Here is a 24,412-nt window from a genome sequence, read left to right on the forward strand (position 1 = left end):
GTGGTGGCAGTGGAAGTCCAAGGGCAAAGGGTAAAACAGTTTGTACCTTGGGGAAGTTTTAACCTAAGCTGGTGAAAGTAAGCTTAGGAGGTTTTTCATGCAGGTCCCCCATCTGTACCCTAGAGTTCAGAGTGGGGAAGGAACCTTGACAACCCCCTTTTCCAGAACATTTATGAATATGTTGAACACTACTGGTCCCAGTAGAGACCCCTGGGGAACACCACTATTTACCTCTTTCCATTCTGAAAACTGACCATTTATTCCTACCCTTTGTTTCCTATCTTTTAACCAGTTACTGATCCATGAGAGGACCTTCCCTCTTATCCCATGACTGCTTACTTTGCTTAAGAGCCTTTGGTGAGGGACTTTGTCCAAGGCTTTCTGAAAATCTAAGTACACTATATCCACTGGATCTCCTTTGTCCATATGCTTTTTGACCCCCTCAAAATATTTTAGTAGATTGGGGAGTCAGGATTTCCCTTTACAAAAAACATGTTGACTCTTCCCCAACGAATCGTGTTCATCTATGTGTGATAATTCTGTTCTTTACTATAGTTTCTACCAATTTGCCTGGTACTGAAGAAAGTCTTACCAGCCTGTAATTGCCAGGATTGCCTCTGGAGCCTTCTAAAAAAATTGGCATCACATTAGCTATCCTCCAATCTTCTGGTACAGAATCTGATTTAAATGATAGGTTACAGACTACAGTTAATAGTTCAGCAATTTCACATTTGAGTTCCTTCAGAACTCTTGGGTGAATCTGGTCGTGGTGACTTACTACTGTTTAATTTATCGATTTGTTCCAAAACCTCCTCTGATGACACCTCAATCTGGGACAGTTCTTCAGATTAGTTACCTTCCTCTGTCATGCACAGCTGCACATAAAGTTTATGCATCAGCAATAGTTAACACAACAGAGTTTATTGTTGTGAGCTGGGTTAAACTTTGCTGTGGTTTGAGTTAAACTGTGCTCTTAAGATTGTTGTAAGAAATACCTAAGGGGCCACACTTATGACAAGGCCTCATAGAATCTGCTCAGAAACTAGCACCATGTGGCGGGGGGTTCCACTGGCTTTTGTGACCAGGTGTGTGTGTGTGTGGTGTGTGAGAGAGTGCACACAGAAACTGGGAACAGACAGAGAGAGAGAGAGGTCTGAAAGCCAAGCAGTAATGTGTGAGCACAGTGTAACCCTGGGAACAGTTAGAGGGAGAAGTTGTGGGTATGTTGGTTAAAGAGACTTTGGGCTATAAGCTAAGAAACTGCTCCTTTTGTTCGTGGTTCCTCCTGCATTCAGGACTTTGTACACTCCTTGTAAATAAGCCAGACTGTATGAAAGAGAATGCTACACTCCATCAATTTCTACTTCCAACTGGAACATCCCCAGGGCTCTGAAATTTGACAAGCTGCCGGGGTCAAAAAGGGGCAATGCTGGAGTTAGCAGTGGGATCCAATTTCCAAGGAGAGGGATTGTGAGCTGATATTCCCGTTGAATCAAGATGGAAGTGATTGCAGTAATCAAAAGTGGCCAGTGGGTTTTAAACCCCGACCTGAAACGTGAGCTGGAGGCTTCACAGAAGGTATTAATGCAGCGTCTGCAGGTTTTCCCAAAAGGGCTCGGAGGTGACTTGCAGGCAGAGGTGAGATCCCTGTTGCAATAGCAACTACAAAGTGGACAGATTGTGAAACCCACCTGCAACATCCCCAGGCTGGAATGGTGAAATGGATTGCTCATAAAATTATAAACGTATAGCTTTGGAAGGGGCCCCAATAAGTCATCTAGTCCAGTTTCCTGCACTCAGGCCAGGTCTAAGTAATAACTAGACCATTCGTGACAGATGTTTATCTAACCTGTTATTAAAAATCTCCAATGATGGAGATTCCACAACCTCCCTAGGCAATTTATTCTGGTGCTTAATGACCCTGACAGTTAGGAAGTTTTTCTGAATGTCCAAATCTCCCTTGCTGCAATTTAAGCCCATTGCTTCTTGTCCTATCCTCAGAGGTTATGGAGCACAATTTTTCACCCTTCTCCTTGTAACAACCTTTTATAAAATTAAAAACTGTTATCATGTCCCCACTCTATCTTCTCTTCTCCAGACTAAACAAACCCAATGTTTTCAATCTTTTCTTGTAAGTCATGTTTTCTAGACCTTCAATCTTTTTTGTTTCTCTCCTTTGGGTTTTCTCCAATTTGTCCCCATCTTTCAGGAAAGATGATGAGGTGACCAACAATGTGACTGACACAAACAAGAAGTTTTTCTATTAAATAGAGACTAAACAGACTTTGGCCAGTTTGGAACTTTCCAAAGAAGACATGCTGCAACAAGGACTTATGAAACTAAAAATTCAGCTGCAGAAGGAAATCAAAAGGGTCACAGACCACAGTGGAAGGCAGCCTTCCTGGATGCAGAACTGAGCCAGCCAGAGGACTTGGGAAAGACTGGACATTTACAACAGATTTCTGCCCTGTTTGGAATCCACAGAGGCCCAAAGGGGAGAGGTTGGGCTGTCCCAGCTCAAATGATGCTCCCTGGGAGGCTTATTTGGCTCAGCTCAACATTGCAGCTCAAAGCAATGGCTGGGAGCTGGGACAGAAACGGGGGGGGTTACAAGCAGGCAGCTTAGGAAGCCCAGCTCTGATGGTGCTGCTGAACCTACCCCTAGAAGAGAGACTGAGTTATCCAGACCTGCTACCAGCCTTGAGATGCGATTTGGAGCTAGCAACGTATCTGAGCTGGCCAAGGCACAGCTAAGAGCTGGAAGGAGAGGGAAAGCAAAACCCAACTGAACTGGCAGAGGACTTGCAGAGGCTTGTGCTCCTGACATACCCAGTTACCAATAAGGCCTTCCTGGATAAGCTGCCGAGGGACCAATTTCTAGATGCTCAGCTGGACTTGGACTTGCAGATTACAATCAGCAAAAGGGGGCAAAGACACTTGCGAGGTTGCGGAGTTTGCCATAGAACTTGAATCTTTCCATGTGGCCGTGCATCATAAAAGGAAGATGGAAGCGGATCGCCATGAGCCCTGTGAGCACAGCTCTGTGTCTAATACGTAAGATGCAAGAGGGGATTTCTATCTGGTTCACAACTTTATTGAACAATTAGAACAAATGATAAATTTGGTTTCTAAGAGAAGGGAAATTGGCAATAATGCAAAAATTAAAGGAAACAATTCAGTTAAATACTGGTACTATAAATAAATAGGCCACAAACTTATAACAGTTCTCCTTTTTAAGACAGGCCAAGACAGACTGGTGCAAGGGTCTAGTGAAACCCTTTCTCCAAGTTTGGGAAATGACAAACAAAACTAACTAACTTTAGTTTGGGACACCAAACTAAAGGATCAGCCCCACAGGTTTTGTTTAAATCTGGGCAGTTAAAAAACTATGGGGGTTTGGCTATTGTGTATAATAGAAACCGTGATGTGTATGGGGATAATTGACACAGGCTCAAAACGTAAGTTATTAGACCTGACACACTAAAAGAGCTGGGGAATAGGGGCTCCAAAAATGGAGACACTTAATTGGTGTCAAATGGAGACAGTGACTGGGGTAAGGGCACCAGTCCAAAAACTGGGTTTGAAGATTGGAGTTCTGGAATTCAAGCAAGACGTCTGGGCGGCTGAAATAGTAAATGAGCTATTAATTGATTTAGATTTGTTATGGCTAATAACTGTGTAATCAGTGCCAGCAAAGGTGTCTTACAAATACAGTCCGTAAATTCTCTTTTACGACATGGCCCAGGTATGACAAATGGTGTTTAGGCAACTGGTTTGCAGTGAACAAATTGTCCTGCCCTCGGGGGCAGAAACCATTATAACAGCTACATGCTATGTTCGTTTTCCAGAAAGAGAAAGACGGGGAGTGGTTGGAACCTGTTTTCAGACCCAGGGTCTCACAGGAATCATTTCCACTATATGCATCTGACGAAGTGGGTATTCACCCACGAAAGCTCCTGCTCCAATACATCTGTTAGTCTATAAGGTGCCACAGGACTCTCTGCCGCTTTTACAGGAATCTTAGCTGCTAAAGCTCTTGTGGATCTGAAACAAGAACGGATCTGCAGAAAAGGACCTAGGGGTGACAGTGGACGAGAAGCTGGATATGAGCCAGCAGTGTGCCCTTGTTGCCAAGAAGGCCAATGGCATTTTGGGATGTATAAGTAGGGGCATTGCCAGCAGATCGAGGGACGTGATCGTTCCCCTCTATTCAACATTGGTGAGGCCTCATCTGGAGTACTGTGTCCAGTGTTGGGCCCCACACTACAAGAAGGATGTGGATAAATTGGAGAGAGTCCAGCGAAGGGCAACAAAAATGATTAGGGGTCTGGAACACATGACTTATGAGGAGAGGCTGAGGGAACTGGGATTGTTTAGTCTGCAGAAGAGAAGAATGAGGGGAGATTTGATAGCTGCTTTCAACTACCTGAGAGGTAGTTCCAGGGAGGATGGTTCTAGACTATTCTCAGTGGTGGAAGAGGACAGGACAAGGAGTAATGGTCTCAAGTTGCAGGGGGGGGGAGGTTTAGGTTGGATATTAGGAAAAACTTTTTCACTAGGAGGGTGGTGAAACACTGGAATGCGTTGCCTAGGGAGGTGGTGGAATCTCCTTCCTTAGAAGTTTTTAAGGTCAGGCTTGACAAAGCCCTGGCTGGGATGATTTAATTGGGTATAGGTCCTGCTTTTGAGCAGGGGGTTGGACTAGATGACCTCCTGAGGTCCCTTCCAACCCTGATATTCTACGATTCTATGATTCTATGATCTCTGTTCATTTGCTGAATGTTTCTGACAAGCAGCGAAGAGTAAAAAAGAGAACTGGGGCTGTGAAATGTAAACCAGTGGATCTGGTAAATATTGGTATAGAAGAAAACAACAGTGGTGAAGGGGTGAAGGTGAGCGGCTAGAGTTCTATTGGACTTCTTCAGTGCAGTGCTCCACACTCAAACGGGGGACAGCGCAACAGGGTAAGAGACCTTCTGGTTAGGAATCAGGAGTTCTTCTCCCATCCAACAAAGATATTAGTTGTACTCTTCTGGTCCAGTACAAGATTAATACTGGGGGAAACTGACCTATTAAACAGCAACCTCGAGCTGTCACTAGTAACAAAAAGAGAAGAGGTACTACCGGCCATCGGAATGTATGAGGAAGGCATTGTTTAGCTTTCAAACAGTCTTTGGGTCTCATCCATACTTCTGCTTATGACAAAGGACGGCAGCACCAGATTCTGTGTGGACTATTGCAAATACAGTGAAACCACTTTAAAGGATTCTTATCCATTACCATGAATAGATGCTACCCCAGATGCTGTGGCAGGTTCAATGTAGTTTTCCACACTACAAGTGGGTATTGACAAGTGGAAGTGGATCCAAAGGACAGGGAAGAGGCTGATTTCACAGCAGGGCAATTTAAAGTGATGGCTTTTGGCTTGTGCAATGAGTCAGCCACATTTGTAAGATGAATGGAGAGGGTATTACATGGCATGCCCCTCTCAGCCTGTCTGGTACACCTAGAGGATCGCCTGGTGCAGGCTAAAACATTTACAAATAGTTTGTGATAAGCTGAAGGTGGAAATTGGAAACTGAACCCAAAGAAATGTGATTTGTTCCACAAAGAGGTAACCGACCTTGGGCACTCAATGAGTGGGGAGGGAATTTCCCCTGACAAAAAGAAAACGGAGGCTGTACAGAGCTGGCCAATGCCCCAGACATGCACAGATGTGCTGTTTTACAGGGCTCTGCTCCTGGTACAGAACGTTCAATTGTGGGTTTGCCAATACTGGAAAACCACTGGCTCGGTTGCGTGAGGAAGGGAAACCCGTTCAGAGTCAGCAGAGTGTGATGGAGCGTCCTGAGGGTGGGAAAAGGCTCTGGTGACTGCTCCCGCCTTGGCTCAGCCATGGTTCAAAACCCCTTTCCTGCTGGACAGAGATGCTAGTGCTTACAGTCTGGGGGAGGTATTGACACAACAACAAAAGGGACTTTAGAGGGTGGGGGCTTATTATAGTAAAAGTCTAAGTTCTCCTGAGAGAAATTACTGCACCAGCTGAACAGAGCTCCTGGCAGGGATTAAATCTATGGAACATTTCCATTGCTGTTTGTACAGGAAGAAGTTTATGGTCAGGACAGACCATGCTTCCCTGCAATGGCTCTTTTGATGCAGCAATCCTGAGGGACAGCTTGCCAGGCAGTTGGAGAAACTGCCATGCTACAATCCCACACAATCACAGACAGGCCTGGCCATAGGCATGGTAATGCTGGCATCTTGTCCAGATGGCCTTGTTGGGTGGCTAGTTGCAAACGCTGCCCTAATAAGAGAGCCAGGAATTAGTTGCTCAAGGGGATGGGTGGGCCTCTCTTCCGCTAATCCATAGAAATGCCCATGTTCCTGGTTCATCCTCTGGAACAATGGGGGTGGGGCTGCAGCAGGAATGGACCCCAGAGCAACTACAAGCTTCCCAAAGAGAGGATCCTGATGTCGGGATAGTGTGTGACTGGAAAATCAATTGGAAATTCAGACATCTGGAATGTAGTGTCCCTTCCTTCACAATACCATGGTAAAAGCTTTCTGGCCACAGTTGGAAATCTTGGAGTTTAAAGATGGAATATTGTACAGGAGATGGGAGAGACCAGTGAGTGATGGGTACAGGTACCAGATGGCTGTACCAGATACATTGAAAAAGGACTTTCTGAATTTTTATGTCAAGAGCTTAAAATTGGTGGACATTTTGGGGTTGCAAAAACCTTAGCCAAGTGAAGGGAGAATTGCCAGTGTGTAAAATGCAGGCAGGATGATGAGAGCTGGTGTGGGAAACGTGATTCTAGCAATGCAAAGAAGGGTCCCTGAAGACATGGAGGGCCCTTTGCAGCAGTGTCTCATTGCCACTCATGTGCTTGGGCCCTGGCCTGAGACAGAGGCTAGCAATCAATATTTGTTGGCTGCTATCGACTACATCACAAAATGGCCTGGGGCTTATCTGATATGCAATCCAGACCTGCTGTGACAGCAGCAGGGGCCCTAGTGAATGAATTCTTCACCAGATCTGGGGTCCCGGGTGAGTTACACATGGATCAAAAGAGAAACTGTGACTCCAAAGTGTTTCAACAGCTTTGTGAGATTCTAGGTATCCCCCAAACTTGCCCCAACCCAGCTAACCCACAGTCTGATGGGATGGGGGGAAGGTGCAATAGGGCACTGGGGGCTCAGCTGGCTATTCTTGCAGAACAGCACCAAAGGGATGGGGACCAGCATGTCCCATTCCTTGTGATGACTGATACAATAGTCTACTCTTATATAGTCTACACTTTTGTGTAGACAAAGTGTAGAATGAAAAGAGGAGGGACTTGAGGACACAGCTTTGTGATATCCCCAGAGAAAGCGGAGGGAGAGAAGAGAAGGATCCTCTGAATGACTAGATTAGAGGGGTAGGAGGAGAGGATGGAGTTACAGGTGCCAAGGGACAATGAGATTCCAAGAAGAGCACAGTGTTGAAGGCAGCCAGCCAGTTGCGGCGGTGGAGAGAGTCCTGGTTCTGAGCTTTGGCCAGGAAGAGGTCATTAGAGAGTGTGTTAAGAGCACTTTCGGTTGAGTGCAGCAGGAAGTAGTTGGAGTGTACAGAGTCTAGGATGGAGTTGGATGAGGAGAACTCTGCACAGCAATTGTAAACAGTGGATTCAATGAGGGTAGAGATGAAAGGGAAATGGGGTGGTAACTGGAGAGTCAGGTGGTGTCAAGGGTGGGTATTTTTGAGATGGGAGAGACTGAAGCATGTTTGTATTGTGAGGGGAGGAGCCAGAGAAGATGAGAGGTTGCGGAGAAGAGTAAAAGAGGGGTTGAGAGTGGATATGAGGGAGATCAGGATATGCTGTGGTTCCTGTCCAGCGGGGCTGGGCCTGACTCCCTGTTCCAGGCATTGTGACCTGGCACATAGGATTGCAGCACCACTCAGGTTTGGCCCAGCTGCCCTGCCATCCAGCATGATGAGGAGGTAGGGGGCAGGGTTGCCTGGGACAGATAAAAGGGAGTGGCTTTGTAACCTGGTGCATGGGGTTGTAATGCCACTTAGGTTTGGCCAAAAAGTCCCGTTTTTAGGGACTTTTTCTTATATAGGTGCCAATTACCCTCCACCCCCTGTCCCGTTTTTTCACAGTTGCTATCTGATCACCCTAGTCCTAACCACAATTAATAAAGGAGCCAGATAAAGGTCTTAGTGACAGATATCTTGCCTGAGGTTTGTGAGAAAAAATAGCCCCTGCCGTGTTAAGTACTGCATCCCATTCCACATACAGTGCTTCCCCCTCTGTTTAGGCTACCTGACACTTCCCATTATAAAAAATTGTCTGTCTAAAAAGAGCCTTAATGCCTCCATGATTTGCAGCAGGAACTTGACATTTAGTTGGGGCATAGTTCTAGCTTCAGAGAAGTGCCTTTGGCTGTCCCTGGGAAAATCCATATCAAGTTAGTTCAGCAGTAAACTGCATTTCTCTAAGGAGCTGCACTGCTTCATGGAGGTCACGGTTTCGGTGCCTCTTCCCTGTGGGCTGGGCTTCCAGGCTGGACTACATCTCCCTAAAGCATGATATTCAAGTGACTTCCATAATGCACCACGTGGCCTGGTCAGAGGGGAGACCATAGCACATCATGGGAGATGTAGTCCAGGCAAGAGCACTGCTCCATGGGGAAGAACGGGGTCACAAAACACCCAAACTACTACGTCCATGATAATGATAAAGCACCACAACACAATCGGGGAATCAGATATAATATTAAATTGATTCAAAATGAAACGTTTTGGTTCAGTTCAACAAACTGAAATGTTTCGATTCACGTTGAACGAACCTGAAATGAAATATTTTATTCTGATTGTCCCAGGGGAAAATGGAAAGTTTTGACAAAATTGAAGTTTTCTTGAGGAAATATTGATTCTGTGGAAACTGCATTTTCTGTAAAAAAAAAAAAATCATTGACAGAAAATTCCTGACAAGGTCTAATCATGATAGTCTTTAATTACATGATGAAATGCTGGGGGTTTCTCCACAGGACCCTGCTCATTCAGTGCGCAGGATGGATGGTGAAGGAGGCCCAGTTGCGTCGCGAATGAGACTATTGTTTGCAGACCCCCTGCCTCGCTGGCTGCGATAGGTGGAAGGTAGTGTAGCTGTGGCACTGGATTCAATTACAGAGCTGGATTCTACCCCTGCCTTTGCCACAGGCTGCCTATATGAGGGATGCTGGGCAAGTTGCTTAAACCAAAACATTTATGAAGATATTGAATAGAAGCGGACCCAGAACCGATCCCTGTGGAACCCCACTTGCTATGCCCATCCAACTTAACTGTGAACCACTGATTACTCTCTGAGTATAGTTTTCCAAACAGTTGTGCATCCACCTTATAGTAGGTTTGTCTAGGTTAGATCTCCATATTTTGCTTATGAGAAGGTCATGTGAAGTGGTATCAGAAGCCTTACTAAAGTCGAGCTATATCACATCTACTGCTTCCCACCTATTCATAAGGCTTATTACCCTGTCAAACAAGAATATTAGGTTGGTTTGATGTGATTTGTTCTTGACAAATTCATGTTGACTGTTACTTATCACCATATTATCTTCTAAGTGCTTACAAACAGATTGTTTGATTATTTACTCCATTATCTTTCTAGGTACCAAAATTAAGCTGACTGGTCTACAATTCCATGGGTTGTCCTTATTTCCCTTTTTATAGATGGACAATATACTTTCCCTTTTCCAGACCTCTGGGATCTCTCCTGTCCAAGAGTTCTCAAAGATAATTACTAATGGCTCAGAGATCTCTTCAGCCAGTTCCGTAAGTATTCTGGGATGTATTGCATCAGGCCCTACTGATTTGAAGACATCTAACTTGTCTTGCTATGGGGCATATTCATTAGTTTTTCCAAAGCAGGACAAAAAGCCTTCATTATGGGCATAAAGTTTTACATCTCTGACAGCCTGAGTCTGAGAGCTGAGCCAATCTGAATTCAGCAGGGGAAAGTTAAATATAGGCATTAAAGACAGTCAGTGCTGAAATTATTAACAATGAGGGTAATTAACCATTGGAACAATTTACCAAGGGTTGTGGTGGATTCTCCATCACTGACAAATTGTTAAATCGAGATGGGATGTTTTTCTAAAGGACCTGCTCTAGGAATTATTTTGGGGCAGTTCTCTGTCCTGTGCTATTTAGGAGACCAGACTAGATGATCACTATGGCCCCTTCTGGCCTTGCAATCTATGAAAAAAGGGTGTGTAGGGCTAACGTAATCTGGAAGGGGCAGCTTTGGGAAGACAGTGCTTGAAATGAACCCCTCAATGACTGGGCTTGAATTTATTTATTTATTTATTTGCTACATCTATGACCCCTAGTGATGCCCCTCCATCCCCCACTGACAAAACACACTTCAAGTGCTGAAGACACCCTTGTGGACTAAGTGACAGATCAATACCCACACAACGTGTCTGCTGTGAGGGCTGGATCCTAATATCTATAACATCTTGGATACAGGTGAATATGATTCCAGCTTTACTCACTAGGGAAGCCCTAACTTAGAATAGGGCTGTAGTTTATGGACCTAGAGAAACAGCTGAGAAGGAAGAGTTTGTCCTTCCACTTAGGTTTTATCTGCATTGAGAAAAAAGGGTGTGATAACTAACGCATGTGTCAGGTTTCAGAGTAGCAGCCGTGTTAGTCCGTATTCGCAAAAAGAAAAGGAGTACTTGTGGCACCTTAGAGACTAACCAATTTATTTGAGCATAAGCTTTCGTGAGCTACAGCTCACTTCATCGGATGCATTCAGTGGAAAATACAGTGAGGAGATTTATATACACACAGAACGTGAAAAAATGGGTGTTTATCATGCACACTGTAAGGAGAGTGGTCACTTAAGATGAGCTATTACCAGCGGGGGGAGGGGGAGGAGGGGCAACCTTTTGTAGTGATAATCAAGGTGGGCCATTTCCAGGAGCTAACAAGAACGTCTGAGGAACAGTGGAGGGGGGAGGAATAAACATGGGGAAATAGTTTTACTTTGTGTAATGACTCAACCACTCCCAGTCTCTATTCAAGCCTAAGTTAATTGTACCCAATTTGCAAATTAATTCCAATTCAGCAGTCTCTCGCTGGAGTCTGTTTTTGAAGTCTTTTTGTTGTAATATTGCGACTTTTAGGTCAGAGATCGAGTGACCAGAGAGATTGAAGTGTTCTCCGACTGGTTTATGAATGTTATAATTCTTGACATCTGATTTGTGTCCATTTATTCTTTTAAATTAGTTAGCCTCTAAGGTGCCACAAGTACTCCTTTTCTTTTAACGCATGTGTGACACTAGGCACCCCTGTATTTACAGCCTACACATTATTGTAATAATCTTGGTAAAAAATATGCCTTGTGAGGTATCATTTGAAAACTAGTAACTCACTGATCTTTAATAATCTTATGTGATGTATGTACACGGTGGGTATTAAGTAGTATGGACATACACTGGAATGATGACTAAAATGTGTTCTAGCCAGGCATGTCAGAGGGATTTGGTGACCAGGTCTATCCTAAACAAAGGAATGTGCGTTTAGCTAAATTTAAACATGACCATGAAGAGAGCAGGGGGAGGAGATGACAGGAAACAGAGTAATTTGCATCTGAGGACACACAAGCAGCAACTAGTGAAGGAAGCAGCATGTGGTGGCTATTTGTAGGGTCCCTAGGTTGGGTCCCCACGCCGGCCGCTGGGGAAGTGGTGTACGCCCTGAGGAGGCGATAAGGCTTGTTTAGAGGCCCAAGTGAAGGGCAGAACTTAAAGGGACACCAGAGGACTTCTGAGGGCAAAGAGTCTCCAGGGAGAAAGCCCTGGGGGCAGTGCTCTAAAACAGGGCAGGGACAGATGTAAAACTAGCCCAGAAGGAGCTGAGAACTGAGCCTGGAGGCAGGGCTGCAGATACCAACAAAGGCACAGGGACAGGCCCTGTTGGACTTTTGTTAGCCCAGCAGGGGTTCCTTCATGTGCTTAGACTGCGTGTGACTTAGCCGGAGGGCTGAGCCACTGAAGACCTGACGAGAGCAACAGTCAAGAAGGGGCGCCGTGAACAAAGAGAGTGCAGGTTCTCACCCAGGTGACAGGAGATGCTCATGAGAGGTGAGTACACCCTGTCACATTTCCCTGAATACAAGTGATAAAAACCTTACCTTCAAGCTGTTCAGTGTCTTTGGAGGTACTCATTGCACCTGGAACCGGAAAGATGTTCAATCCCAACATAATACTCAGTATCTCACTGGATTACTGAAGAGAAGAAAGAGGAAAACAGTTATTTACTATCCTGTGTTAAAGAGTGTAGTCATAACAGTTTCAGTTTAGCACCAACCAAAACATTCTGTGTGTGCAGAATGTGTCTTTCATGCAACAAAAGCATTTCTCTATTTTTCATATTACTGCTTTGCTAATACACAGTTTAGACGACAAAAAGAAAAGGAGGACTTGTGGCACCTTAGAGACTAACCAATTTATTTGAGCATGAGCTTTCGTGAGCTACAGCTCACTTCATCAGATGCATTCAGTGGAAAATACAGTGGGGAGATTGGTTTAAGAGGAAAGAGGCCAGTGCACCTATGATTCGTCAGCTGATCTTCAACAGGACTTAAGAGGGCACCTGGGCTGTAGTGGGAGGAGATTGGCAGGTGAGAGCTGTGGAGAGCAGGAGAGTCAGACAGGAAGCAGCTGGAGAAAGCTGCAGGAGACCCAGCAGAGAGAGCCAGGTTCTGAGGAGAGCTGGAACAGATCTGCAGGTCAGAACTGACCAGAGCTGGGGACCCTGGACAAGTGGAAAACTCGGGCAGTGGCCCTTTGTGAAAAGGAGAAAATCCAGCTTGGTCAGGGGAAGCCGAGCCTGGAAGCAAGACGGTGGACTCTGGAGGGATGTGCGCTGAGCAGGGGTAGGAGGCCCAGGCAGGGGACCTGCGCAGTGGAACACTGCGGGGAGCCCTCGGGGTGAAGATGGAGTAAGAAGAGAGCCAAAGACATAAGCCCTTGTATCAGAAACCTGGTATGAGGCAGAAGCTGTTCACAGAATCTGACTGAGAAGTGCTAGTCACAGAGCACTCACGCAAACACATCCCGATATTAAGTGGTACCAAAATACTCTGATATCAAGGATGGTACAAAAACATTCCCCAAAGATAACGGAACACACTGACCCCTCCTAAAAGATAAGGTCAGGATGACAGTATGCAATACAAATGTTTTGATCGAACCAACATGTACAAGGTGGCGTCGGGGGCAGTACTAACTTGTTTGTATCAGGGTATAAAGATGTGTCTCAGAGGGAGTATCTCTGGCCAGCCTAGGAGGCAGTGGGAAGTCCCGCCACTGACTGAGCTGCATCCATTGTCAAGGGCAGACTGTCTTAGTATCCTCATAGAGTCTGCCAGGTGCTATTGCTTCATCAACAATAAATCTGACCTGATGCTTTCGTCCCTTAATGGATCTTGTGGTCATTGGGTGGTTTGCTCAAGGTCTGCAGTGCCAGCTGTCTGCACAGGGCTGGGGAGGCAGACAGATCTAAAATGCTTAATTCAGACCCAACTTTAGAAGACTAGTAGTGATCCTTTGTCAGCCAGTTCTACTGATGAGGAAGTGAAATCCTAACACTAGTTCAAGCACTGAGAGAGATGTCCAAGTATATGAAAATCTATAAACTAGAGTTAGTTGAATACTCCAGGACAGTTTGGAAAAAATCCTTCAAATTCTGAAATGCTGCTTGATTCAAATATGTACAAGCCATTTTGATATTTGTGAACATAAATGTGAACAGATTTTGGTTGCCTAAGTGTTTGGCGAATGGCTGTTGTTCATACAAACAGACAAATTCACATGTAAACCTAGGTGTTTGTGGATGACCAAGAGTATTCCTCATTTGCTGTACATTTTTCTTCTTTCAGAAAAGTTAGCCATCCTGTCAAGAAGTAGAAACACTATCTTGTGACAGGTGACAAATCCCACCTCAACAATAACAAATAGTTAATAGCAAACAGTCGAACAGAACAATTGGCCAAGAACCCAAAGTTAAAAATTGTTCATCCAAGGTGTGGCATTTTGTACCCAAAGTCACACCTTGGCACTCCCATGTTCGCCAGTGTTATATAATTGCAACATATCTTGTACAAATTATGTCATGTAAGGTGTCAATGGAAAAGTTACGGTTTGCTGAATGTGATTATCCTATTTGTATGCATGTTTCATTTTTGTATCTGAAGTTAAGAATATTGACTATGTACTAATATTTCAAATGTGTTTGCTCCTGGGTAACACCCACATGGTAGTTTACATCCAGCCTAGCCAGCACGTTGTGAATCTACTATTCAACTTAATGGCCCATCCATGGAAGAAGTTTATCCTCACCTGATGGATTTTCCTGTGGATGCTTCAGCCAGTATATGAATAATGGCTGCTATAACTCATCGATGCATGGAAGGGCATGTGACTAGATCATGTGATACTGGACTCCATCTTGCGCCTGTACTTTTCCACAAACTCTGCTGGGGACTTTGCTTGAAACAATGAAGTTCCCCCCACATGGAAGAAGCTATAAAAGGGGGAAGTGACATCATCACTTGGCCTCACTCCCACCACAACTCAACACCTGGAAACACCTTAGCAACTAAGACTGAACTGGGGATGTAGTCTCAGGCTGAAGGGATTTCTAGCTGGTGTATGGAAGTTTGGAGGACTGTTTGTACCATCAGGGTGAGACATTGCTTGATTCAAATCCTGTCTAGTGAATAGAACTTAGATTTCGATTTTGTTTTATTTCTTAGATAGCGTACAGATCAAAGTTGGTTATTACTTACAATCACTTAAATTCTATCTTTCTGTAGTTAATAAAGCTGCTTTATATATTTTTTTTTTTACCTAAAACAGCGTGTTGTTTGAAGTGCAAAGGGAAATCTGCTCAGGAACAGGGGCTGGTGCGTTGTCCTCTCCACATTGAGGGGGGGCACACTGGGCATTAAACATACACTGGTCAGGCTTTTGACCAGTGTACTAAAACTGTACTAAAAATATCATTTGGGCTAAGATTCTTTAATCCAAAAATTCATCCTGGAGCAAATATCTATACCTAAAAGATAAGCTCCTAATGGCTAAGATATATAAAATAGAACAGTTACAGAGCCTTTAATCGTAGCAGCACTGTTATGCAATGGAGCTGAAATAATACCTAGTTCCTTAAAATCACTCTTTCAAAATACGAAAAGTGAGATATATAAAAATAGCTATTGGGCTTGTTTTAATTATGAATTAAATTGTTACAGATGTTCGAACTCTTGCAACCCATTATGGTAACAACCTGAGAATTTAAAGTTCTTAAACATTTATATAAAGTTCAAGTCACCAGGGCCTGATGAAATACATCCTAGAATACTCAAGGAGCTGACTGAGGAGATATCTGAGACATTAGTGATTATCTTCAAAAAGTCATGGAAGACAGGAGAGATTCCAGAGGGATAGGATACAGAAGGACCTAGACAAATTGGAGGATTGGGCCAAAAGAAATCTGATGAGGTTCAATAAGGATAAGTGCAGGGTCCTGCACTTAGGACGGAAGAACCCAATGCACAGCTACAGACTAGGGACCGAATGGCTAGGCAGCAGTTCTGCGGAAAAGGACCTAGGGGTGACAGTGGACAAGAAGCTGGATATGAGTCAGCAGTGTGCCCTTGTTGCCAAGAAGGCCAATGGCATTTTGGGATGTATAAGTAGGGGCATAGCGAGCAGATCGAGGGACGTGATCGTTCCCCTCTATTCGACATTGGTGAGGCCTCATCTGGAGTACTGTGTCCAGTTTTGGGCCCCACACTTCAAGAAGGATGTGGATAAATTGGAGAGAGTCCAGCGAAGGGCAACAAAAATGATTAGGGGTCTGGAACACATGAGTTATGAGGAGAGGCTGAGGGAATTGGGATTGTTTAGCCTGCAGAAGAGAAGAATGAGGGGGGATTTGATAGCTGCTTTCAACTACCTGAAAGGGGGTTCCAAAGAGGATGGCTCTAGACTGTTCTCAATGGTAGCAGATGACAGAACGAGGAGTAATGGTCTCAAGTTGCAGTGGGGGAGGTTTAGATTGGATATTAGGAAAAACTTTTTCACTAAGAGGGTGGTGAAACACTGGAATGCGTTACCTAGGGAGGTGGTAGAATCTCCTTCCTTAGAGGTTTTTAAGGTCAGGCTTGACAAAGCCCTGGCTGGGATGATTTAACTGGGAATTGGTCCTGCTTCGAGCAGGGGGTTGGACTAGATGACCTTCTGGGGTCCCTTCCAACCCTGATATTCTATGATTCTATGATTCTATGATGACTAGAAAAGGGCAAATATAGTGCCCATCTATAAAAAGGGAAATAAGGACAACCTGGGGAATTACAGACCAGTCATCTTAACTTCAGCACCAGGAAAGATAATGGAACAAATCATCAAGCAATCGATCCGCAAACACCTAGAAGATAATAAGGTGATAAGTAATAGTCAGCATGGCTTTGTAAAGAACAAATTGTGTCAAACCAACCTGATAGCTTTCTTTGACAGGATAACAAGCCTTGTGGATAGAAGGGAAGCAGTAGACGTGGTATATCTTGACTTTAGTAAGGCTTTTGATACTGTCTCACATGACCTTCTCATAAACAAACTAGGGAAATACAACCTAGATGGAGCTACTATAAGGTGGGTGCATAACTGGTTGGATAACCATTCCCAGAGTGGAGTTATCAGTGGTTCAGTCAAACCACAAGGGCATAGCAATTGGGGTCCCGCTGAGATCAGTTTTGGATCTGGTTCTGTTCAATATCTTCATCAATGATTTAGTTCATGGCATGGAGAGTACACTTATAAGGTCTGCGGATGATACCAAGCAGGTAGGGGTTGCAAGCGCTTTGGAGGACAGGATGAAAATTCAAAATGATCTGGACAAACTGGAGAAATGGTCTGAAGTAAAGAGGATGAAATTCAATAAGGACAAATGCAAAACACTCCACTTAGGAAGAAACAATCAGTTGCACACATACACAATGGGAAATGACTGCCTAGGAAGGAGTACTGCAGAAAGGGATCTGGGGGTCATCGTGGATCACAAGCTAAATATGAGTCAACAGTTTCTGGGATGTATTAGCAGCAGTGTTGTAAGCAAGATATGAGAAGTAATTCTTCTGTTCTATTCTGCACTGATTAGGCCTCACCTGGAGTACTGTGTCCAGTTCTGGGCACCACATTTCAGAAAAGATGTGGACAAATTGTAGAAAGTCCAAAGAAGAGCAACAAAAATGATTAAAGGTCTAGAAAATTTGATCTATGATGAAAGATTGACAAATCTGGGTGTGTTTAGTCTGGAAAAGAGAAGCCTGAGGGTGGACATGATAAGAGTTCTCAAATACATAAAAGGTTGTTACAAGGAGGAGGGGGATGAATTGTTCTCCTTAACCTCTGAAGACAGGACAAGAAGCAATGGGGTTAAATTGCAGCCAGGGCGGTTTAGGTGGACATTGGGAAAAACTTCCAAACTGTCAGAGTGTTTAAGCACTGGAATAAATCACCTAGAGAGGTTGTGAAAGCTCCGTCATTGGAGATTTTTAAGAGCAGGTAAGAAACACCTGTCAGGGATGGTCTAGATCAGTGGTTCTCAAAACCGGTCCACCACTTGTTTGTTTACCTGCCGCGTCCGCAGGTTTGGCCGATCGCGGCTCCCACTGGCCACGGTTCGCCGCTCCAGGCCAATGGGGGCTGCGGGAAGCGGCACGGGCCAAGGGACGTGCTGGCCGCCCTTCCTGCAGCCCCCATTGGCCTGGAGTGGCGAACTGCGGGAGCCACGATCGGCCGAACCTGTGGACGTGGCAGGTAAACAAACAGGCCCAGCCCGCTAGGGGCTTTCCCTGAACAAGCGGTGGACCGGCTTTGAGAACCACTGGTCTACATAATACTTAGTCCTGCCATGAGTGCAGGGGACTGGACTAGATGACCTCTCGAGGTCCCTTCCAGTCCTACGATTCTATGATTCTAAAAGACACTTTAAAAAATGTGTAAACGTGTTTACATAATACAGTGTAATGGTTCAGCAGATAACATACTATTCTATCAACTCTTTATGTGGATTTTCCCCTAAGACATCTTGAAACTCACAACAATGCTTAACTCTTGGTTTTGCAGAGGTCTCAGGCCAGGGTATGACAATACATGCCATATGTACTGCAATAGTTAATGATAATAGGGCAAATTTAAGAAAAGAGTTGGAAGAAGTTAAGAATGGTGAATGTTGATTTTAAATTGCTATTACAATCAACATCTAGAAAGGAAATTCACAATGTAATATTGAAAAAGAATAAAACATATCTCTATTTCATTGAAATACCTTCTTCCAGTAAAGTTAGTTATATAATTATCAGACCTGAAAGCAAATATAAATTTAAATGGAAACAAAGGAGAAGGGGGGACTTCACTGTCTGGAGTCTTTGTGATTTGGAGTGCATGGCTCCTGATGGAGACTGGTAACAGTATTTTTACCAAGGGTCTGATTCCAAGCCCACTGAAATTAATTGGAGGCTTCATAGTGAAGACAATTGGCATTGGATCAGGCCCTTCATGTATATATGTGCTTGAACAGACTATGGCTAACGGGTCAATTAGGCACTGTTGTCATCTGAAAATCTACTTGTGGTAAACAGTATTTTCCCCAGTAGTCTTGATCAGCTTTATTGTAATAGCCAGTTATGTTGCCATGATGAAAGAAGGCTAATGTTGATCACATTTAAGTTATTTAATAATACCCTTTAAGTAAAAGGAACACTTGGCTATTCCTCATAAATAGTCTTCTGTTTAGGGCAATGCACAGAACTAAAATAATTTGGGGGAAACTAACTTTGGTGCTTCTGGCTGGATTGAGTCATACGAAGGTGAAGACAAAGTTACATCTCGCTAAACATAGCACATCAATGTCACCAAAGGCCAGGTATGACCCCAATATCTGAAGCCACTGCAGTGGAGAAGGAGAAGTGTCCTCTCCCATTAGACAGAAGCTCACTTGGCTCTAGCAGAGCCGTTCATTCCCCAGCACAGGGCTGGCCTTACAAAGAGGTGAACTGAGGCAGCTGCCTCAGGTGCCAGAATAGCGGGGGGCGGGGGGGTCACTAGGACTCAGAGTGTAGAAAATTGTGTCTGCAGCAGGCTCTGCAGGGAGAGAGAGGAGGAGCAGCCTCTTATGTACCTCTCTAGCACCTGCAGGAGCCTGGACTGATTAACCCCAGCTTCTCAGGGAGTTTCTGGTTTCCTGCTGCTTCCCTGAACCCACTTGAGGAAAACAGGCAATCAACTGAAGTAGTAGGAGTCAGTTAGGCCCTTAAGATGCTGAAATCTTCCCTCACTCAGGCCCTGCTACCAGCTTGCTTATTTGTCCCCTTCAATTGAGTGTTGAGAGCCACTATAGCTGGCCCAGAACAGCAGCCATGAGTGAAAGAAGAAAATACCCCTCTGGGGCAGCATTCAGAAAAAGAAAGAAAGCAAAGGAAGCTTTTCTATCTAAGCAGGAAGGAGCTCTCCTGAGATACATAGACACAAATGTTCATGGTGAGCCTTCCGGCCCTAGTGAGGATGTGAGTGGTGAGGAGATGCCTGATCTTCCAGTCAGTCAGAGTGCAGATGACCTGGCAGCTGTTGCAGCATCCATATCTCCATCTCAAATGTATGTAGCCATGCACAGTCCTGAAGAAAAGTGTAGATCAGAGAAGAGAGTGTGGTGGAGGCACAAGAAACAGCTGCTGCTGAGTTTAGTTCCTTGAGTCTAGAGGATCCAGGACTGTGGACCCACTTGAGCAGTAGCCCGAGGGACTTCCTTGTACTGCACGGGCCACAGCAAGTGAAAAACTTCATGTTCCCCAAAGACAATGAAAGTAGAAGTTTCCATCCAACACATTACTGGTATGAAATCCCCAATGGTGACAAAGTGGAGAGGCCATGGCTTATGTTCTCAGAAACCCAGAATGCTGCATACTGGTTTTGTTGCAAACTCTTCCAGTCTAATGTTCCAGACACATTGGGTTCTACAGGAAGAAAGGACTGGAAAAATCTGGCTAGAAATCTGGCATGCCATGAGAAGGCAGCAAATCACCAGAGAGCACTCCATAGGTGGAAAGAGCTTGAGGGTGAGACGAAGGTTAAAGGCCACCATAGATGATCAGCATCAAGAGAAGGTTCCATCAGAGTCTCTTTACTGGCAACATGTTCTGAAAAGGCTCATTGCCATTGTGAGAATGCTTGCTCCCCAAAACCTAGCCCTGCGTGGCACTTCAGATCAGCTGTATGCGCCAAACAATGGAAACTTCCTTTAAATTGTGGAGCTGATGGCTGAGTTTGGTGCTGTACTCCAGAAACATCTCAGAAGAGTCACCACCCAAGAAATGTACACACCACTACCTTGGCAAAACAATTCAAAATGAGATCACACAGTTACTGGCAACAAAAGTCAAACAGAAGTTCTGAAGTCAGCAAGGTATTACTCTGTTATTCTGGACTGCACACCTGACATCAGCCATACGGAACAAATGACTTTAATGGTGTGTTTTGTAACAACAACAGAACCTAGTCAAAATGTCCCTGCAATGGTGATTGTCAGAGAGCATTTTCTAGAATTTATTGACATTAATGATACTACAGGAGCTGGTATGACAAATGTGCTTCTTAAAAAGCTGGAAGATACGGGAATTGCGATAGCTGACATGAGAGGTCAGGGCTATGATAATGGTGCCAACATGAGAGGAAAGAACAGAGCAATGCAGACACGGATCTGAGAGTTAAACCCTCGAGCTTTTTTTGTCCCATGCAGTTCTCATTCATTGAACATCGTGGTCAGTGATGCAACATCAGCTTCTAGTGAGGCTGCTGAATTTTTTAATGTAATTCAGAGCATCTCTGTATTTTTCTCTGCATCAACACATGGATGGCAAATTTTGAAGCAACATCTGGGAACATCCTCTCTGACACTGAAACCACTGAGTGCCACACGATGGGAAAGTCGAGTGGAGGCGATAAAGCCTGTCAAACACCAAATTGGGAAGATAGATGATGCCACAGTTGCCGTGATGGAGGATAATGTTATGACAGGAACTGGTCATGGGAGAACAGGGGCAGAGGGAAATGGAATCACCAGAAACATACGTCACTTCACATTGCTGTGTGGCGTAGTGTTGTGGCATGACAGACTGTTTGAAATAAATATTGTTGTTAGGATCTAGATATTCAGGCCTGTCTGTAAAGGCCTGTACTCTAAGAATTTAGGTGTCTTCTTACCACTTGGCTAGTTCTAGAGGTATAAAAGAAAGAATCAAAATCACTGTCTGCCGGTGTAAGGGCCTTCTCCTACTGTGACAGTCTGAGGCCTGTTCTTAGGCTAAGGCCTTTGGCTAAGCAGCAGAGGCTGCCATAAGCTGGGAAGCGACCGGTCACCTCCTCACATCCCAAACTAGTCACATTGAAAGAAGGTGCTATTGGCTGTTAGGATACAATCCTGTCCTGATAGTGCCTATCACCTCCAGAGAAAGGGAAGTGCCTAGAAGATGTAAAAGGAAACTTAGTTTGGTAGCATCCTGTCTGGCAAGAACTCACTTAGCAATAGCTGGGATGTGAAATCCTCACTTCTGTGTTTGTTCTATCACTGTAGTCCCCATTTCCCCATTGTTTGTCTGTACAATGTTTGTCTGGTTCTGTGATTGTTCCTGTCTGCTGTATAATTAATTTTGCTGGGTGTAAACTAATTAAGGTGGTGGGATATAACTGGTTACATAATCATGTTACAATATGTTAGGATTGGTTAGTTAAATTTCAGGGAAACTATTGGTTAAGGTATAGCTAAGCAGAACTCAAGTTTTACTCTATAGTCTGTAGTCAATCAGGAAGTGGGTGGGTGAGTGGGTGTGGGGAGGGGAAATGGGAACAGGGAATGGAGGGTGGGGGAAATGGGAACAGGGAATGGGGATGGGGAAATTGGAATCATGTTTTGCTAAAGGGGGAAATGGGAACAGGGAATGGGGGTAAGGAAATTGGAATCATGTTTGGCTAAGGGCAGGAATGGGAACAGGGACACAGGTGTAAGGCTCTGTGGTGTCAGAGCTGGGAAGGAGGACACTAAGGAAGGAAACTGGAATCATGCTTGCTGGAAGTTCACCCCAATAAACATCGAATTGTTTGCACCTTTGGACTTCGGGTATTGTTACTCTCTGTTCCTGAGAGAAGGACCAGGGAAGTAAGTGGGTGAAGGAATAAGCCCCCTAACAGTTGTAAGCAAGAGACTCCAAGGTGTTGACTTTGATATATCTGGAGCAATGGAACAACTGGACAAAGCAAAGTCATACCTACAGTCTTACTGGTCAGATGAGGGATTTCAAAAGTTCTAAAGAGTGCACAGAAGTTGGCAGAGGAACTTCACACTGAAGCTATTTTCCCACGCTTTCAAGAATACAAGAGTCACCAAAGAAGACATTTTGATTATGGGGCACGGGATAATCCCATAAGAGACCTCAAACAACAATTCGAAGTTGAATTCTTTAACCAGGTGCTAGAGTGTGCAATACAGTCAGTTGAAGAACGTTTCATGCAGCTCAAGGAACACAGCAGTATATTTGGGATGTTGTATGATATTCCCAAACTCCTCACTATACCTGAAGAAGACCTACATCAGCAATGCAGGGCACTAGAGACAGAGTTGACACATGATGACATGCACGATATTGATGCGAGTGATTTAGGTGATGAACTGAAAGCCCTTTCAAGATACATTTCAGCAGGATCAACTCCAAAAGGTGTTCTGGAATATATGTGCACAGATAAGATGACCACCCTCTTTCCAAATGCTTTTGTTGCTCTGTGCATACTTCTAACACTTCCTGTAACAGTTCCCAGTGGAGAACGCAGCTTCTCCAAGCTGAAGTTAATAAAAACACAGCTACGCTCCACAATGACACAGGAGAGGCTGGTTGGCCTTGCAACCATCTCAACAGAGCATGAGCTGGCCCAGACTGTGGACCATCAGGAAGCAGTTCAAATCTTTGCAACCAAGAAGGCACGGAAAGCACCACTTTGATTAATCAAACAGGTAAAAATGCCAGTGTTTACTATGCAGACAAGAAAAGTTACTTTGCTGTTCAGGCATTTGAAAGTTAAGTGTTACTTAAAATTTTTGAACAAGGCATTTTAAGTTGTTAGTTCTCCTTTGTTGAGGTAGGTAGCAGAGCAGTACCATGAGAGGAGTAGAACAGGAAGAAGGCAGAACTGAGAACTTTCAAAGTTTTGGCCCAAGCGAGGAGGCATGGGGGCGTCATTTGAGCTCCCAGCCTCAGGTGCCAAAATGTTGTGGGCCGGCCCTGCCCCAGCATTGGAGACATAACACCTCCTCCCCAACAAAGAACGGAAGCAAGTACTTGCAGCTCCTGAGCCTGCTGAACAAAGTAGAAGCTGGTTGTTCCTGGCAAAGCCTGGCTTTCAGAGAGAATTGGCAGAAATCATCGGGGGGGCAGGGGGAGTTTAAAACTTCTGGACAAAGAATTAAGTAAAGGGAGGGGGAAACAGCTAATGGTACAAGAAGGGACTTGAGAAAATTGGGGAAGCCGCCTTGGTGGAGGTTTCCCACCTGAGTGGCACATGGCTGGGGACTTCAGGATGGTGGTGCCCCCTTCCTTTTTTTAGCTGGTCCCAGTCTGTCCAGGCCTTTGGACTTTCTGCTCCAGGGATTGCTCCAAGGCTGCTCCACCCCCGCATATCACCCCACCCCCCCGGGAGGCATCCGCTGATCCCAGTGCCCCCTCCCCCAGCAGAGCCACTCCAAGCCAGAGAGGCCATACTCGCAGCACCAGGAGATGCGTTACCCAGAGAGCACCTGCTCTCAGAAGGGTGGTGGGGGAGCTGGGTGCTTCATCCCTTCAGTCCCCCCGGATCCCCCGCAGCCTCCTGCCACATCAGTCAGTGTCAGCGAGCAGCCTGACACCGCTTTAACCCTGTGCCGGCACCTTGTGGGGCCAGAGCTGCTAGCACCAAGGTGCCCCCACAAGGCAAAGGCACCAACGAGCCACCACCACCGCCGCTCCTAGTTGCAAGTCCCAGGATGGCCTCATGCACCCCCAGAATGGATCCCAGCAAGCAGAGCAGCAGCAGCCCAGAGCTTGTGCTAAGTAGAGCTGGGAGAGGAGCGCAGACAGGGAGCTGAGGCGGGGGCTCTGGGGTGCTCTCTCCCACCCTCCAGGTGCCCAGCAGCTTTGATCTTTGCATTGGGGAGGGGAGACGGGGGGCTTAAGGTGAATTTTGGGGTGACTATAGTCCCTGCAAGCCCCTCTCCCTCCCCCCAGTACCAACACCTTACAGAAATCTATTACATCAACACTATTGTCTTTAT

The 24,412-nt window shown here is 45.1% G+C and overlaps 1 protein-coding gene across 2 annotated transcripts in view; it reads right to left on the reverse strand.

Moving 5' to 3' along the window:
* LOC311515297 (GTPase IMAP family member 8-like) overlaps positions 1 to 24,412 on the reverse strand; it is a 42,893-nt gene that overhangs the window by 14,408 nt on the left and 4,073 nt on the right. For both annotated transcript variants that reach the window (XM_084618272.1, XM_084618271.1), the window contains exon 2: positions 12,189 to 12,282. In XM_084618272.1, the coding sequence (XP_084474398.1) occupies positions 12,189 to 12,258 (70 nt within the window). In that variant the 5' untranslated portion in view covers positions 12,259 to 12,282. The remainder of the gene's footprint in view (positions 1 to 12,188; positions 12,283 to 24,412) is intronic.

Source organism: Lepidochelys olivacea (genome assembly GCF_965140295.1).
Source record: "Lepidochelys olivacea isolate rLepOli2 genome assembly, chromosome: 2".
NCBI lineage: Eukaryota > Metazoa > Chordata > Testudines > Cheloniidae > Lepidochelys > Lepidochelys olivacea.